The 17,610-nt window shown below is 40.8% G+C and overlaps 1 protein-coding gene across 1 annotated transcript in view; it reads left to right on the top strand.

Annotated features, from left to right (window-relative positions):
- MICAL2 (microtubule associated monooxygenase, calponin and LIM domain containing 2) overlaps positions 1-17,610 on the top strand; it is a 130,111-nt gene extending 112,501 nt beyond the window's left edge. Inside the window, exons 31-36 of the mRNA XM_074841683.1 lie at positions 2,274-2,368; positions 4,479-4,571; positions 6,500-6,593; positions 11,980-12,079; positions 13,322-13,395; positions 14,316-17,610. Of these exons, the coding sequence (XP_074697784.1) occupies positions 2,274-2,368; positions 4,479-4,571; positions 6,500-6,593; positions 11,980-12,079; positions 13,322-13,395; positions 14,316-14,500 (641 nt within the window). The 3' untranslated portion in view covers positions 14,501-17,610. The remainder of the gene's footprint in view (positions 1-2,273; positions 2,369-4,478; positions 4,572-6,499; positions 6,594-11,979; positions 12,080-13,321; positions 13,396-14,315) is intronic.

Raw genomic sequence — 17,610 nt, forward strand, 5'->3', positions numbered from 1 at the left:
CAGGTGGACATAAAGAAGGAGTAGCTGATTGCAGTCATGTGGCTGTTCTCACAGGGCTTTGGGTACTGTGTCCCTTGAAAGGCTGAGCTGTTTCAGAGCAATCTAAATGGCTTTTCTCTGGGAAGCAAGGTGCAAATACCTGGCTTTCCATAGCAGATAGGCGTTGGGAGGACTGTGGATGTTATGAATCTATTCTGTACACAGACAATTGGCTTATTCATGCTCATGAGATGGCCCTTGGAAGTCCTTGGGGAAGTCATTGACCCTGTCCCTGTCACAGAAAGGCAAAGAGCTCATGAGTCACACCCCTGAGGAGGCAGCAGGTGCCCTTGTGTTACAGCAGTTTGCTTTTCCTCTAGACCTTGTAACGCTATTTAAATTATTGATATCATTCAAAGAGGAGGACAGGGGGAAGCAGTCACTTATTCCCACAGCTGAAGAAGAAAGGGAGCATGTAATTGCTTGTGTTTCCAGCCCTGCTGGGCTGTAAGGTTTGCCCTTTGCATATTATGGAATTTGATTTCCACCAGCAGCGTAACCATAGGGTAGTTACTGCAAACTTCTGGTTGCACAGGGAAAAGCAAGGCAGGTGAGTTTACTCCTCAAAACAAGTAGTGACCGATATTCTCCATGCCTTTCTCCATCTCATGCACTGGAAAGAACTTTATGGCTGACTGTCCCTGCTGGGGACAGAGATGGGGTGCAGCTGGATATGCACACTTCTCCGCAGAGCATGAGGCAGTGTGTGGCACTGGTGCGACCCCAGCAATTGTGAGTCATCGGAGAGTCCCCAGCGGGTCAGCAAGCAGGAGCTGTGGCCCTCCTTCAAGTGCTGTGAGGGGGAGGTGTGGGGTGGCAGCCTGGGCAATCCTGGGGCAGGGAAATCACCTAGGGGGCTGGACACCCACCTGGAGGGCTACTGCACCTCCCTGCTTTTGCTTGCAGGCATCTGCTGCCCAAGGACTTGTCCTGCAAAAAGGATGTTGGCACCTGAGTCTGCTCTGCTGGGCACTCTGAGCTTCCAGCTTCATTGAGCACAAAGACTGGGTGCTTCTAAAATTGAGATTGCCGAGAAAAATCAGAATTTCTGCCTCAAATTACTTGAATTTGATTTTATTGCTTTACTGTCTGGCATGAAAGTGTTTCATGGATCCTGATTTTAAATTAGGACTTGAGACAGAAGTCCTACTTCAGGACTGGGATCCAGGACGAGGCAAAGAAGAAACATTTATGCTGGGAGAACGGGAAGTGATTTTAATCTGAACACAACTTGCACATAGAAAGCCAACTGTTACCTCACAGATACAAAGAAAAATGGCACTGTTAGTTTTAAATAATGTACATTTCCAAGATGTTGCCCAGCTGTTAATCGTTAACCCTGTAGCAGGTTGAAGCATAGAGACAGATGTTCCGAAAGCGGTTTTATTTTCTGAAATAAAGAGAATGAAGCTATGAATTAGACAAATTAAGAAGAAATTCAAATATTTACACCCAGTTGAAACAAGATGCTGGAAAAACAGGCATGATAAAATTGCTGCAATTAAATGTAATTTAATTTATAATTCTGAAAGCATGCTTCTTCCAAAGGCAGCCTTTGAGTTTTCCTTATGGAGCGCATTGTTGTGATGTATGGATTTTCCTGACTTATTATGGCATTTTAATCAACAGTTCAATGATGTGATAATATTCCTAAAGCAGAAAAATAAGTGACGTTTGTTTAGACATAATTAATGAAATATTTATGTTGCATGAGGCTGTGTGATAAAGCCTTGTTCTCTTAGTCCATTTGCTTCTGATTACATTTGTGATTTTTTTATATGACCAGACATTCTGACGCCAACTATTTTACACTGAGCAGATGTCATGTAGTAAAAATGGGTGCCAGATGCTACAAGCCACATAAGGGTAATTTGTTTAAGAGCTGGCTCAGACTTTTTGCATTCAATTACACTGTATAGTGAGCCTTATACAATCATTTGGGTAATATGGCTAACTTCAGATATACATTTTAATGAATGTTGAGTGCATTCAGAAGAGCATGCTACATGCAGGGTGCTCAAGGAATTCATTTATTTGTGTGTAATACCTGAAAAAAATCAAATACACCCAGAGAGGGTTTTTGACAAGGATCAAAAATTTAATTAATGCCATCAACTGAATTTCCAAATTGCTCTAGGTGCTGCTGATTAGAACTCAGGGCAGGTGCAAAGTGTCTGTGTAAGTTAAAGAACAGTATTTTTTGCTTCACTGACTGTTTTGTTCCTGCCTTTTAGGATGTGAACGCCTACCTGTAAGAAAACAAGCTACTGAGTATTCTACTTCTTCCTCTGATGATGAATTTGAATCCAAGCCTTTATTAACACACAAGGTAATCTTGACTTGGAAACAGAAAGATATTTCCTCAGTTGGACTGTATTTAAGAGTCATCATAGGATTTTGATCTCAAACACATGGCAATTTCTCAAAGTGAGGATTGGAATGTTTTATCAGTGGAGGTTATGTGTCATGGAGAGAAAATACATTAAAACTCTTTAAGACAGATGAACATCAAAATTTCTTTTTTCTCTTTGAATCTTTAATTCCCCCAGGTTACACCGGCATTGACAGAGGAGGTCTTAATTTGACAAACAGACATGTTTCACTGAATCCACTTTGAAGCTGCATTCTTAAGTGGCCTTAATACGTAGCCCAACAAGCAAACTATTGAAAAAATTAAACCAAACAGATGCAGATTTCCCTTGGGGGAATACAACTTCATTTGAGAGGCACTACAAGCAGGTTGCATGGAAAACACTGTGTTTATCCTAATCAGCATGACTGCGTGAGCCACGAAGTCGCACCCAGACCCTCTACGCCGAAAGGGCCGGCTGCAGACCGGGGTCCCCGAGTCCTAACTCGGTTCCTGTGTCTAGCAGGTGGGGTTAAAGTACCAATGAACTCTTGGTACCCAGCTCTGATGTGAAGAAACAGAGCTTTTTTTGCCCGAATAGCTCATCAGAAATGTGTTTACCTCTTTCCTGTGAAGGGGGAATATCAGTAAGTGGAATTAATAGTACAAGGTGGCCTTTTGGTTTGTTGCCTTTGAGGGGAGGGGGGGGGTAAAAAAAGGAAAGCAAAGCAAGAGGCTGCCCAGTACTCTGAAAAAACAGTGGAGCTGAAAGGTAAGTGGGTCTTTGAGTGGAAATCCAGTTGCACAGCTCCAGAGGAACGAAAGTGCCAGAAGGCAGAAGCACAGCAGTGTGTGGCGGCACATCCCGCCAGTAGCTCTGTGTCAGGCTACGCTGATGTGTCAGAATTCATCATTCATCTTTCCTGTTACAGGAAAGACAAGGTATAGTAAGAAAATAATTTGGTGAATTAAATGAAGTTTAAGCAAAATTGAGCAAAGAAGGAAGACATGGGAGAAAACTGGAAAGGAGGGATTCCCAACAGTTCAGGCAGCCGCAGAGATGGGCAGGACCAGGCAGCGCTGCCAGGGCAGCGGCCAGAAACGGGATGAATGAGCAGCTGTTGCACGCGGGCATTAGCAGTGACTCAGTTCTGATACATGTTCCTCACTCAGCTTGTTTCTCTCTACTGCCTCCTAGCACCTCTTTTCATGCCAGTTCTGGCTGCTATTTTGACAGTACCGCCATTTGTCTCTGGCAAAACTCGGGGAAAATTTTAGTGGCTTCCTGGCTTGTTAGGTTTTTTAATCATCTTGCCTATGGTATTTTTTTTTCATCTTGGCTCACATATTCTGTCTCGTCCAAAATGGGAAAACCACAGCCTTGAAGCACTTCCAGGTAGCCTGGGTCAAAGGCAAGATGGAGCAAGCACAGACAACTCCCTCGTCAGCCCTGCAAGCACGTGCTGCCTCTCTTTCCCAGCAGCAGTGGTGGCTGCCCCACGGAAAGGCAAAACACCTCTGTAATGCAGGAGAGAAATGGTATTGGGGAAGGTTTCGTAGGGCTTCAGGTAGTGTCCTGTGATGGCTATTTCTTTCGGAAATGTCCCTTTTACCATGTTACAAGCAATCCAAAGTGAATTTTACTACTTAGCAGCTACAGCAGTAGAAATCGGTTGAGTTTCCTTAAACTGGTGCTTCCCCTGACCTGTGCCTGGCTTCTTCCCTGATCATGGTAAAGTCTGCAGAAGCCATGTATACTGGTATGTTGTGTAGAATCAACTTTATGATTCAGTCATTTTTTATAGACAGACACAGTTCACACTCAGGGTTGCAAAAAGAGCTTGTAATGATTTAAAGTCAATGTAGGCAAATGCATGAAAATATTCCTACATCAATATTTTCATTTCAGTTAGGTTGCCCCACGCACCCTGCAGTAGCTCGCCTCACTTGGAGCAGGGGAGTTGGATTAGACTGTCTCTGGAGGTGTCTCCCAACCTCAGAGGTTCTGTGATTCTGGCAAAGGTTTGAGGAAACCTGTAATTGCATACTTACGCTTTGATTGCCTTTCTTTTGGATCTCTCTTTTGTAGGCAAAAAAGGCTCTTAGAAGAAGGAGGAAGCTGGAAAAGGAAACAAAGCAACTGATTAAACAAGAGGAGCTGAAGAGGCTTCACAAAGCACAGGTGAAAATGTAGCTTGCAGATGTCCCACTTGTCTCCCAAGAGTAACTAGTGAGGACAGAGGGTGTCCAGTGTGGGCTCTGCACCTCCCCTCGCTCCTCACTGCAGCTCGCTGCCTTCTGTGTTGAAATCCCCCCAAGCCGTCAGGAGCAGTAAGATGTATGTGGCAGGGCCTTCCATCTCTATTTGTGACACATCCACATGTGCCCCAGGAGATCATCATAATTTTGTAATTGTGTATGAAGAACAAGAGGCAATAGTGACTGGCAAAAAGAGAATAATACACTGAAGAGGGAAAGAGATAGAAAGGGGAAATAACATCAGCCCCTGAGAATGTAAGAAACTCAGCTATTACTCCTATGTACTACAGGAGGGTATGAAAATACAGTGATGGTTTTTGTTCTCCCTCTGTCATAATAGTGAAAGTGAACTGTTTTCTTTCTTAATGATGCAAAGTCACTGCACTTTATACAGGCCCTGCTCTTTGGAAAATGCTGGAAAAGCTCTGGTCTCTGCTAATGATTTATTGTTTCCGATTGCAGTTCAAAGATTTGCGAATGCATTTCTGCACAACTTGATCTCAGACTGTGGTCTCTCAGGTGGCAAAATTTTCAGGTTTATCTATTTCACTTATCACACATACATATCTACATGCACACACACACACAACTTAATGGCTTATGTGGCCATTAGCACTTTTTGTGTGTGTAGCATAGGGCAGAGAAACCTGAGCTACATTTAATCTCATTAATTCAGGTTGTAATGGTAATCACGATGTGATAGTGGGGAGAGCAGGCTTTTTGAAGGCAGAGTTGTCTGTCATCTTCTGTATCACTGTAGCAGGAGGAGAGTTTTGGATGGAGCTTCTGCTTGCTACTTCTGTACCAATATTAAATTAAAAAAGAAAACAAATAAGTTGTTTTTCAGATGTGAATCTGAAATCTCTGTTTTAGTAGACTTCACTGCTTTTGCAAAATGTGTTACTGAAAAGGCAAGAAATTTTGTGTTTGAACCAGACAGTGGATTTTAGAAAATGCTAGTATCTAGCCATTACTGTAAAATCCGTGACAGAATAAAACCCATGGGGGAAAAAAAATAGTATCTTATTTGATCCAAAATAAGAGCAACTATGTTACAGTTTTTATCTGAGAATTCTAAATTACCTCAAGGTAAAATTAGATGCATACGTGCCTTCTCTTATTTTCCTGCTTTGTGGAAATAATCAAGTCCAAACTTTTTGAACCATCTTTCATGTTTATTAGGCTGTTGCTGAGGGTTTGGCTTGGTATGCCCTAACACAGCCTGAAATGGGAACTGCTGAGCATCTATCTTTGACAATTCAACCTTTTAAGGTGTTTCATGCCTATTATCTACATGGCACCTCTGAAAATTATATTTAAAAGGGGATGGACCAGTGAATGTAGAAGTCCTTCCTGAAGTGCCACTGAATTAGCACTTCTTAGCTATTAGATCCTTCCTTCCTGTGTCAAAAGTTTGTGAAATATGAAAGCAAAATAAACAACAAAACCCCATGGACAGCCAAATAGATAGCAAAGCTTTCTAGCTGTAAACCTTCCATATTTATATGAGCTTTATTCATGTAGCAGCTCAGAATATGTGCCTCTGAATGTGTAAGTATTGACTCTTCACGCCTTGCCAGACACAAACATTACGATCTCTGTTTTATAATTGGAGAGCTAAAGTTCAGAAAAACTGATGTTCTTTTAGTACCTATGATACTCACATAAAAATGTGGGTAGATAGCTAGTGGAATTATTAAATTGCTTAGGCGCCTAATACACTCAATGAGTTTGCAAATCCCGTGACTCCTCTGAGACCTTTTCAGGCTGTTTCTCTAACCACTGAGACCATCTTCTGTCTCTGAATTTTTAAGCTATGTCTGTAGCTTTTATATCATTACAATTTTGCAGGCAGTCCAGCGCCAACTAGAAGAACTGGAGGAAAGACAAAGAGCTCTGGAGATTTTTGGTGTCAAACTGGAGAGAGAACTAAGAGGAGAATCAGGTAAATGAAGCAGTGTTTGGTTTTTTTGGTGGTGGCTTTTTTAACCTTTTCAAAGCAGAGTGATTTTAATGATTGTCATAGAAATGCAGTTCAGTGCAAAATCTGAAATGAAACAGTAACTGGAAGGACAATAATCATTGTTTATCCTTTTCCTCAAACTGTTAGCTCAAGCACCTTTACGCTGAATGCTATACATTTTCTGTTGGTTATCACAGATTTGCCTTGCTATTTGAACCTGCGTCTACATTTTTTCCCCCTATCTTTAAAAATCCCATCCTGAGCTTAATTTCATCTTCTGGGGGGAACCAGTGAGCTGTATCTCAGTTACCAAGCCAGCAGCAGCCCGTGCCTAGTAACAGAGTCCTTAATGACTTCTCCCAGAGTGTGAAATGCCATTAATACGATTAGAGCCGGTGGCCATGCTATAGCAACAGCAGCATGCAGGCATACAGACCCAAACCACACAGCTTTTCCCCCAACGGGGATGTCATCCTGGCCCCAGTTGGAGGCAAGGTTTTCCCTTGCTGGAACCGACAGTCCCAAGCAGCCAGGACTGCAGCATCCTCCCGCCAGCCCAGCCTTGCCACTGCTCCCCATGGCACATGGGGTGAAGCTGGGGAGACCTCCCGCAGAGCGACAGGACGTCTTGGGGTTCCTGCCAGGCTCAAAATGGGGATGGGAGTGTGAACCATGTGTGTAAGGGACTTCAGAGGGGGCTGTGGTTCTGTGCTGAAAGGACTCGGGAGCTGACAGCCCGATTGCAAACGTGTCTTTATTTACCTCTGTTTTAGAAAGCTGAACCTTGTGCTATCATGACTACACTGAAAACCTGGATATGTTTTGACACCTGATCTTTCTGTTGTCTTAGCTAGGCAACCCAGCACAATCTCTACATGCTGGCTTTTTTAATGCCATATTTCTTAGCAGTTACCACCCCTTTTCTAACACTGAACTAATCAGTTCAGCAAGGGAGCATTTGCCCAACCTTTCATATTTATTAACTAATTTCCTATAATTGATAGTGCCAATGTATTTCAAATGTTAATTAAAAGGCTAGCATCTTTTTTTCTTAAATGAAAACATAACCTTTTATCAAATGGCACCCACCTTACTGCCTGTGAGAAAGTCTGCTAAAAAACTTTGAGTGTTTGGAGTGTTAGCTTTTTTCTTTACTGCTGAGTTGTATGAGGGTTGGTTTTTTTCAGAACTTCAAAAATATAGAGGGACAAGAGGCTTCCAGCTCTTGGGATAGACACTGAATACCAGGATAAATGGCCTAAAGCCACCTCTTGTTTTTGCTGTTTTGACAATCACATTTCCTAAAGAAGGCTGTCTGCCAAGAGATTGATGCTTCTCATTCTCTTCCCATCCTTAGTAATTGGATTGCCCTCATTAAGGTGAAAGCACTACTTTTTCTCTCTGTTGATTGTTTGTGTGTAGGTGGCTAGTTACAAATAGGGCAGATACTGAAATGCAGCATGTTACTGTCTCTCAATAACTCCTCTGGTGCGAAAGCACAAAGCCATACGTTTCCCAAACAAAATGTGAGTGCTTTGTTGCTTGTAATAACATACGTGTAATGATGCAGGAATTGGTGAGTTTAATATTCTGTTCAACCTTCTTAAAAATAATGAGTGTTATTGTTTAATGAATGACCAGTGTTTATTAGGTTAAATTGTATTTAAGCAGGTCTGTGCTTATGCAATTCAAGTGATTTAATAGGTATTATTAAGGTAATTAGAAAACGATCACAGTTCAGCAATAATATTGAGCTGCAAAGGTTGTGAATAACCAAATTTAGAGACAGGCCTGCAAACACTAGTCTTCAGTGACATTTACGCAACTCTCCTCTAATAATTCTGTAAGCCCGGGGTGAATGGCCCCTTTGTTAGGGGAGTTATTCATTAGCTCCTCAACTGAATTAGAAGAGAACATGCGTGGGTGCGAAACAACTGCCATGAAGACCGATGAGCAAAATGAGGCTTTGATGATCTTCTAATTGTAGTGACAACAATTCATGCATTTAAAAAAAAAAAAAAAAAAAAAAATAATATCAGTCCTGTGAATAATTTTTTATGCCAGTTATTCCCTTTATTCTGGTTCAAAATACCAAATAATAAATCACTGACGTACCATCGCTTTGTTTTCCACTGACATTTGTGGAGGCTTATGGAGATCTTCTGCCTACAAGAAAATACAGAAATAAAAATCTCAAAACACGTTTTCCACTGAAATTAGCATAACGGATCAGTTGACTAAACAAATCATGACGAAAGATGGTAAAGAAGAAAATCTGTGTTGAGAGAATGTTAAGAAATCTCTCCATGTTTTAGAAGGTGAATAAATATCTGCACATGTTGCAGCTAGTTTTTGGTTTCATAAGGAGCATATCCGAGGTTTTCAACAGAGTCAAAAGAAATCAGTTGAAAACCTGAAGGAATAAGGAATATGAGGTTTAGCTCTTCCTAAAAAGGTGCAGACTGGCTGAGCCCCCTTTACTTGTGACTGCTGTACAGAGGGAAAGCATAGCATCCCTCTGGAGAACAGAAGGTTGAAGTTTTGAGAACAATGTTCAGTAAATACTTCTCTGCAGCCTGTCATCCCCTCAAAGGTGATGAAAATATAAATAGCTACAATGTAATTAGAAGAATATCTGACTTTCAAACAGGATCTAGGTTAAAGGAGACTTGGGTAAACCAGAAGGAAAGTTTTGCTTTAGCAATGCTGTTAGAAAAAGCCAGCGTGGCTCACAAAACTGACTCACAAATTGTTTTCCCTCTAACCTTTAAACAGATCTGTTGTACCGTGTTATGCAAAAGACTTCATTGGCTTGTTCTGCCCTTGGAAGGCATAAAGCACTCCATCAGACTTAAATATCTATTAACATTATTATTAACAACCATCTGAAAAGCTCAGGGGAAAAAATGCCCCTGGGGACACCTGGGTGGCATTCTGTGGGATGGAGAAGGAGGAAGAACAAGGGCTATTTTTATTTCAGCTTGCACTGAGGATTTTGCTAAAATTTTTGCAGAGTATGTTACTCTTTGCCTACCTCAATCAACCTGTGATACACAGTCTTTTATTAGAGATACAGAAATGTCAAAAGAGGAATGTTACAAGAGTATATATTTGCCTAATCAAGAAAACAGCGAAAAGGGAGCAGTAACTCTGTGTGTGTGTGTGCAGGACATAGGCATACCTGCAATTGCAATGTTTTTACTGACAGTAAGATAGATCAAATTTTGATGATAACTTCTGGTGGTGGCATACAAAGACCTAAGGCTCTGAATACTAATGCTGCATCCCTGCATTGGATCTGTGAAGAGCCACCATTGGCGTGTCCCAGTGAGAACTGCTCCAGCAGTCACTCTGAGAAGACAATTTTTATCACCGCTTGCTGACCTGGAAGATCCCACAGGAACACACCCATTACTGCCATGTTTTAATGGAATTGGGCAGAAATCAGACTAAGATTGCTCTGCCCTCTCCTGCTGCTTTATCCTCCCATTTCATGGTGACTTCGATTGGGATCAAATCCTGATGAGAAGTCGCAGAACTGCACCCAAGCTATCATGGCTCCTGTTCTCAGCGTGGTGGCCCATGTAATTCCTCCGACGCTGGCAGGAGGTGACCTGGGCTCTCTGGGATGAGAGTGCCTGGTGAAGGCACACAAATGGGCTGGTGATCCCAAACACCCAGCAACTTTCCTCCTGCTCAGGAAGATGGCGAAAGGGCTGCATTGGACAAGATCATTGCTGCCCAAAGGAGATGGGCTTTAAATTGCTGTTCTTGAGTGGAGTCAGACCCTGGCTTTGATGTTAAAGTGAGGGACAGCTGAAGCATTAGAGGCAAGAGGGTAATTCCTGAGGCCGAGAACAAAACGCATTTCAAAATGACAACAGAAAGGCATCCAAATCGCTGCTGAGCTGTCCAGGACACTGGTTATCTCTCCACATGGTAACCTAGTTTATTGATACTCTTGTAATTGTCATCTCTGGATCTTGAACCTGAGACCTTGGAGCTTAAATTTCAGTGCTCTCAGTCATCTGAAATAAAGGTGCAGTCCTCTTAAAGTAGAAGAAATCACTTATGTCTCCATCCACACAAAATAGCCAGGTTGGTTTATGGGGGTTTTCTGCTTGGTTATCTAGCACTGAGGAGGAAAGAGCTGTGTTCCCCTGCCTGCTGGCGGCACCTCCTTTTGCTTTGTCCCAGATCCAGCTGTCCCTGCCGCCAACATGTGGCAGCAGCGTGGTGGGGTGTGCAACTACCACATGCTGAGGCAGGAGCACGGGCTGGCTGTTGGTTTTATGCTTCTAAAGGGGTCAGCATGTCACCAAAATTGTTACCTCGACCTGGAGTAGTGTAAGATATTTTCTTCCTACAAGCAATTGCTATTTTGTGGCAACAGACGGCGGATGGGTAGAGCAGACGTTGTGGGAGGTGTGTTTGCAGTGCTATCACTGCTGCTGTAATTCTGCATCAAAGGGTGGTGGGGTGGTTTTGTTTTGTGAAGAAAATGAATGGAAAATGTGAAGTGATAAGCGTGTTAAAAAGGACAGCAAGGAAAACAAATACATATGTGCTCTGACTTGCCACTTAAAAATACGCAGGGGTTCTTCATTGCCAAAGATTTTTGTACAGATGGCATATAGAAGCAGTAAAGGCCCTCACCTGGTGAAAGAGAAATCCATTCTTCTCTTCAGCAAGGCAGAGGCAATCTGTGAGCTCCTTGGGGGAGAGACCATCTCACGTTTTGTGTCTGTATAGTGACCACCAGCGATGCCCTGGTCCAAAGTGTTACAAAGTCACCGAGTAATAATAGATTTCTCCTGTCCCACAACCTTTCCTGTCATTCAAAGCAGATGCAGATTTAGAGGCCAGTTGGTAAATGAATAGAAATTTGTAGAGGATTTGACTGTGTGTCTGATGCCCACTGGAAGCAGGGACCAAGGTGATACTTTCCAGCATGTACATCCTGAAGTCCGATTGCGTTAGCGGAATATCCATTTATACATATGGTTCAGCTGCTGGAGTCCAGAATCAACAGAAAAACTATGTTATCAAAGGCAGAACTAACAGAAAGAAGAAGTGCCATTAAAAAAAGAAAGTCTATATGATTATTTGAAAGAAAAAACTTAACTTCCAAAACAAAAGTGGTTTTACATCTAATGTATCTTTAACTGCAATAAACTACAACGTTCAACCAAATGAGACAAGAATGTTGTTATACCCAGACATCATTGATGTAAGTTATATGCTGCAAAAAAATCTACATTTGAACTCATCTTGGCTTACAAATGAGGACTATTTAAAGTGAACCTAAGTGGCAAGAGCATTGGAAGGAAATCTGGTAATGCACACTTAAATCTCCTATTTTAAACAGATTCAGGCACAAAGGATGAAACTCAGATGCTACATGAATGGTTTGAGCTGGTCCTGGAGAAGAATAAATTAATGCGTTATGAGTCTGAGCTTCTGATTATGTAAGTAAGAACAAGCATTAGTACTAAAGATGGGGAAGGGAGAGGGGAAAAGTGTGCTCACAATATACCCGAACACCTCGATGTCTGCTGCAGTTTGAGACTGTCATGGAATAAATGTATCAGAATAGCTACAATCTGGTTTGAACACAGATTTTCAGCTGAGCCCTTCTCATCCTTCCCTCTCACAGGGGTTCAATTATTTCAATTCCATATGATACTCTAACCAGTATAGCATATAGGTGCTCTGTCTTTACATAATGAGGGTCTAATGAACACTGGGGCACTTTCTCCTGTGGAAGAAAAATAGTCCGACAAGTTTATCTCAGTTTTTATTGGATATAGGAGAAAAGATCTAGGAATTCACTACTGTGATGAAACAAGCAGATACACCAAGCAAATAAAAACTGTCTCAGATGCCACTGTGTGTGGTTGATGGAAACAATACTGGCTGTAACTCCCTCACCTCGCCTCCTTGGAAACACAATCAACAGATAGGCGGAGGTGACTCTCAGCTATTTTCTCCACTATTTCTGGGCAATGTGGGAAGGCGATGAGAGCTGCAGCGGTCATTACTCACCCCTGGATTTCACACCAGTGCAAGCTGCTCGTTGCCATTTATCATTTCCATATCACTCAGACAGCCTCACACGGTGTGCAGAGCTGCAGCCCAGCCACTAGCTCCAGCTGCACCCCAGTTTCTCCCCAGCTGTGCTGATGCTGCCAGGGGCCAAACCTTTTCTTTCCCCTTCAATTGTCATTGGGTGTTGTGGTAGTAATGCTTCCTGCTCACGCTGTCTGCAAAGCAGAGTTAAAAAAGCAAAAGCCGTCTGCTTTTATCACTGCAGGACACAAAATGTTGTCTGGATGTGTTCACATGTGTTCATTCCCTTGTCTCAGGACCCATTGCTGTGCAGAGGGCCTGGCAGGGCCCTTCGTGTGTGAGAGCATGTAGTCCTATCCAGAATCACGTTGTGGGTGCCACCGACAAAGCGCTGCTGGTTAAAGCCTGAAGTGTTGCAATGTATGAGGGATCTTAATCTGATACATAACGTAAAAGGTGGTAGTGGTACTTCTGGTGTTGCTGTGGCAATGTAGGCACAGGCAAGGCTTTTTGCCTTGACTGCCCACGAGGAGAAAATACTGGATAAACAGAACACAGAATCTCTTGGTTGAAGTAATATTAACATATATGTCTTTACTGAAAAAAAGCTTATTCTTTAACATACTTTTTATTGTACCTAGAGCCCAAGAGTTAGAACTGGAGGACCACCAAAGCAGGTTGGAACAAAAGCTGAGAGAGAAAATGGCCATTGATGGTAAGTCAAAGGGACTCTAGCCCACAGTGACAGATCACACCCATATGAGTCCTTGCTTGCTCCAAAAAGGACCAGAGTGTCTGAGGCTCTTCCTCCTGTGCTCTTCTGCGAGTGCAGCTCAGCCAGAAAAATGCAACTTGTGAGATCTCATCTGCCTTCTAATGAAGACAGCTAAGCTAACCTGTCCAGTTTTACCCTGAAATGGATCAGAAGCAAGCACTTGCACATGTAATTGAAGTAATTGTGCTGTGCAGGCAGCAACATCCAGCTAACCTGCGATGATGGCCAGCAACGGAAAGTAATTTTTTCAACCACCTAAACACAAGAGAGGTTATCTGCTTTTACGTTAATTGTAGCATTGCTGGTTACTGCAGTATTTTGGAACTGCTTTTAGGTACTTGGGATTACAGTTTCGGCTTGTCCTTTCATTTGATATTAGAAAAGAGAACATGGGAAAAAGGAATGCAGGGAGAAGGGGAGTTACACAGCACTGAATACCCCAAAATATCCTGTTGCATTCTAAACATGTGGATTGTAAGTGATGGCAATTTTCAATACTTTTTCTGAAAAACACTTTCCATTTTCTTACAGGTACTACATTTCATGGTTGGGCTTTTTACCTTGTATAAACTAAATTTATACTCCAGCTTAAATGTTTTTATAAACAAGTAGTGCTCTTCCTACCCCTTGCAGTCTAAGTTTTGCTGAAAGATTTACTCTATTAGGAGCCTTAATGGTCAACTTTAAATGGCCGAAATGCAGGAGAAATTTTCCCTGAACTGTAACATGAAAAATATTAACTGCTATCGACTTAATTTGTCATTGACTATAATATTAATTCAACCTGTACACCAACAGTTAAAATGCAAAGCGTAACAACAGTGATCTGGATTTTAACCTCTTGGTTTTTGATCTTTTAGACAGCCTTAAAGATGAGATGGATCTGAATGAGGAGGATGAAATTTTTACTGAGATGATGAAAGTGGTTGAAGAAAGGGACAAACTTGTGTCTACCTTAGAGGAGCAGAGAGTGAAAGAAAAAGCAGAAGACCAGCACTTCGAAAGCATTATATTATCTAGAGGCTATCAGCGGAGCAGGATTTAAACAGCCACATGCAAATAAACATGACTTCAGCAATATTTGTAATCATGGAGATACAGACTTCTGAAAAATGAAGGAATTCAAATTTAATATCAGTTTATTTGGGAAACATGTCATTTTGTTATCAAAAGCTCTTAAGCAGTTCTTTTGCTCATACTGGGGTGAGTCATTTCACTATCAGCTTAAAGGATCACCGAATACAGAATAGGACTGAATTTACTTGTCTGATGGGCATCAGGGTCTGTGAAAGGGAAATCAGAGCTCTGTTGTTTTCTTGGAATTTTATTTTAATGCTGAGAATAGAGTTCCTGAGAAACATGATGACATCATTTAGTGTTTTTGAGATGGCATTGCTTCCATCTGTCTGAATCTGTATGTGGTTTTTGTTAATGTTTTGGTACAGCCAACCCATGTTGAGCTACTTAAAGGTCAGAAAGCAAGCATCTCATAAAAATAAGGTTAATTTTTATTTCTGGTGGAGGAAGGGTTGTTTGACTAATAACTACATAGAAGCACTCATTAAAACTACTGTAAATGCAATGTCAGAAATTAATTTTCCAGGTATTTGTAAGTTTTAGTGCACTGTGTATTTTTGATCAAGAAGTTAAAGCAATATTAAATCCCTACATTTTGTAAAATGGTAAGGGATTATCAAAGGAGTGACTACCCTTAAGACTGTTACATGCTCAAAAAAGCTTTTGTATGTCACAGGTTAAGGTCTTATCTAAAATATGCTAAATGATAATTTAAAAATAGTAATCCAGACTAACATCACAAATAGTATCATAGGATGTGATGAGTGGTGTAGCAGTTAAAGATCTTCCTGAGAGTAATTCCTCAAAAGGATTCCAAAAAATGTTGATTTTGCAATATCAACATTTGATAGAAAAAGTTGTAGGTATATTTAAAGAAGATTTATCTTGCTGCTCAAGAACATGTGTGCATATTTTTTGATTAAAGGAACTATCTCTTATCTTTTTTGTACATGCATTTGTAGATACTGGCAAAGCAGATGTGCAGAAATTCTCCTTAGTATTTAGTGTAATATAAGTACTTTCTTAAATCTGAGATAATCCTGCAATTTAAGATTGGTAGCATCCCCAAGTGTATGTATGATGCACTACATTTTCAAACTGAAAAAACATGGAGAAACTGAAAGACTGTTTCTTTTTGAATATCATTTTACCTCATGCTCTGAGAAGATTTGATGTTCTCATTATTTCCTGAATGGTGCTAATTTGCAGCAGTTGCCTATGGTACAGCCAAAGCTTGAAGCATTCCTGTTACAAAAGTTTTAAACTAAGAACCTCTTGGTAAGTACTTGTAGGGTAATAGACACACTGGATCCTGTCACAGTAATTTATGAATGATCTTAAGTTTTTGCTGTATTGTAAGAAATTCAAAATACCCTTTCTAAAGATAAAAGCAAGATTTTACTGTTGACCACAGATAAATAATATACCTCTATTGGTGCAAGGAATATACTATTGTTCTGCAATATTTATGTATTTATATTTATTTATTAGACTGTTTAAAGAAGATAAGAGTGTCTGGTTACATTTTACAGTTTGGATGTTGTCTCTGATTTTGATTGATAAATGTGTATTTCTAACAGCTATGAATAGGTGAACTGTGCATAGTAGATAGCTTTATCAGCTTGGTAAATAATTAGTAATAAAATATGAATTAAGATTTTTAAACAACTTTTTCAGTTACCATAACTTGAAGGGATACCCTTAAAACATAGCATGTAGGGCTTTAACAATATAATTTGTCTTTCATTGCAGTGGAAAGACATAGCAGAATCCTTGAGTATGTTCCAAAATTACCATCAGACATTTTTTTTCCCATCATTCATAGGCTAAGCATACCTGATCTTCAGATTACATTTTTATTGAGGTGGATTGCAGCGATTGATTTTTAAACTAACTCTATTACTTAAGATTGACACAAAGTAGGAGCAGGCAGGGCAGCAATAAATATTTTAATTTTCTCTGTTGACATCTGCTGGTATTTCCAGTTTTGTGGAGAAAATTTCTGGATTTTATCACTGTTCACAGAAGCCTCATGTAATCCCATAGAACAAGACTGTCTAGAACATATCTATCACAGTTTTCTGTAAAAAAATGGAGAGTCATAATGCTTTCAAAGTACTTTTTAAATGTTTTAAAGCAGACTTCTTAGTGCTTTGCACAGGAGGGAATTAGCAGACACCTCCAGTTATATCAGTCAAAGATTGTTTTTTTCACCTCACTTTTACAATGTAAAAAGTCCATTCACCTTAGTGTTGCTGCTGTGCAAAGAGGAAGAGGAAGGGCAGGTTCAGAGAAATATGATGCCCCTAGTCCTGAGGAGGAGATGGCTCTCCTCTACCAAAGTCCAGCCTGCTGCCCTAGGGGAGGTGCCTACACTGCAATCAGTCAGGTTCAGGTCACTCTGAATTGTATGTAAACCTGAGATTTCAGTTTACAGCAGATACCTGTTAGGCTATAAAACCAAATGCAAAAGCGTGCTTTCCTTTTAGCTCCAAAGATTTGAGTTCTTGAGAGTATTAGAGTCAACAGAAGGTGAGGGCCATCAGCATCTTAGGGACCTCAAAAATATTCTTTGCTAAAAAGATACTTTTCTGGATGCCATGTGGTCATAACACATGCTTCACCCAAAGCTCTGTCTGCTCTTGGGAGGAAAAACCTGTTAGGCTACTGTTACCCTGCCTGATATTAAGAACCTCACAAGATCAGAGTCAAAAATGCACTGTGCAAGTGATTTAGGAAAACAATAAACTCTAAGTCATTTAAAGCAGCTCTTCATATATCATAAGAGTAGAGAAGGAGGGGAAAAAAAAGAGAAGCTATGTGCACTGTTCACAGGTCAATTTAATATGGTTGGCTTGTATTAGAAATGTATTTAAACATTGGTTTGGTTACAAGTCTTGCTGCTCAATCTTTTCTGTAAATTGACTCACTAACATAATAGATTTGTTAATTTTTAGTCCTTGGCACTGTCATTGTTGGGTATAACATGATGTGCTGGAACGTATTGACTATGTCTAAATGGACTAGATGTGAGCAATTTTCTATTTGAAAAAATAAAATTATATCTCACTCTCTGAA

The sequence above is a fragment of the Strix aluco genome, chromosome 16 (assembly GCF_031877795.1).
Source record: "Strix aluco isolate bStrAlu1 chromosome 16, bStrAlu1.hap1, whole genome shotgun sequence".
In the NCBI taxonomy this organism is placed as follows: Eukaryota; Metazoa; Chordata; class Aves; order Strigiformes; family Strigidae; genus Strix; species Strix aluco.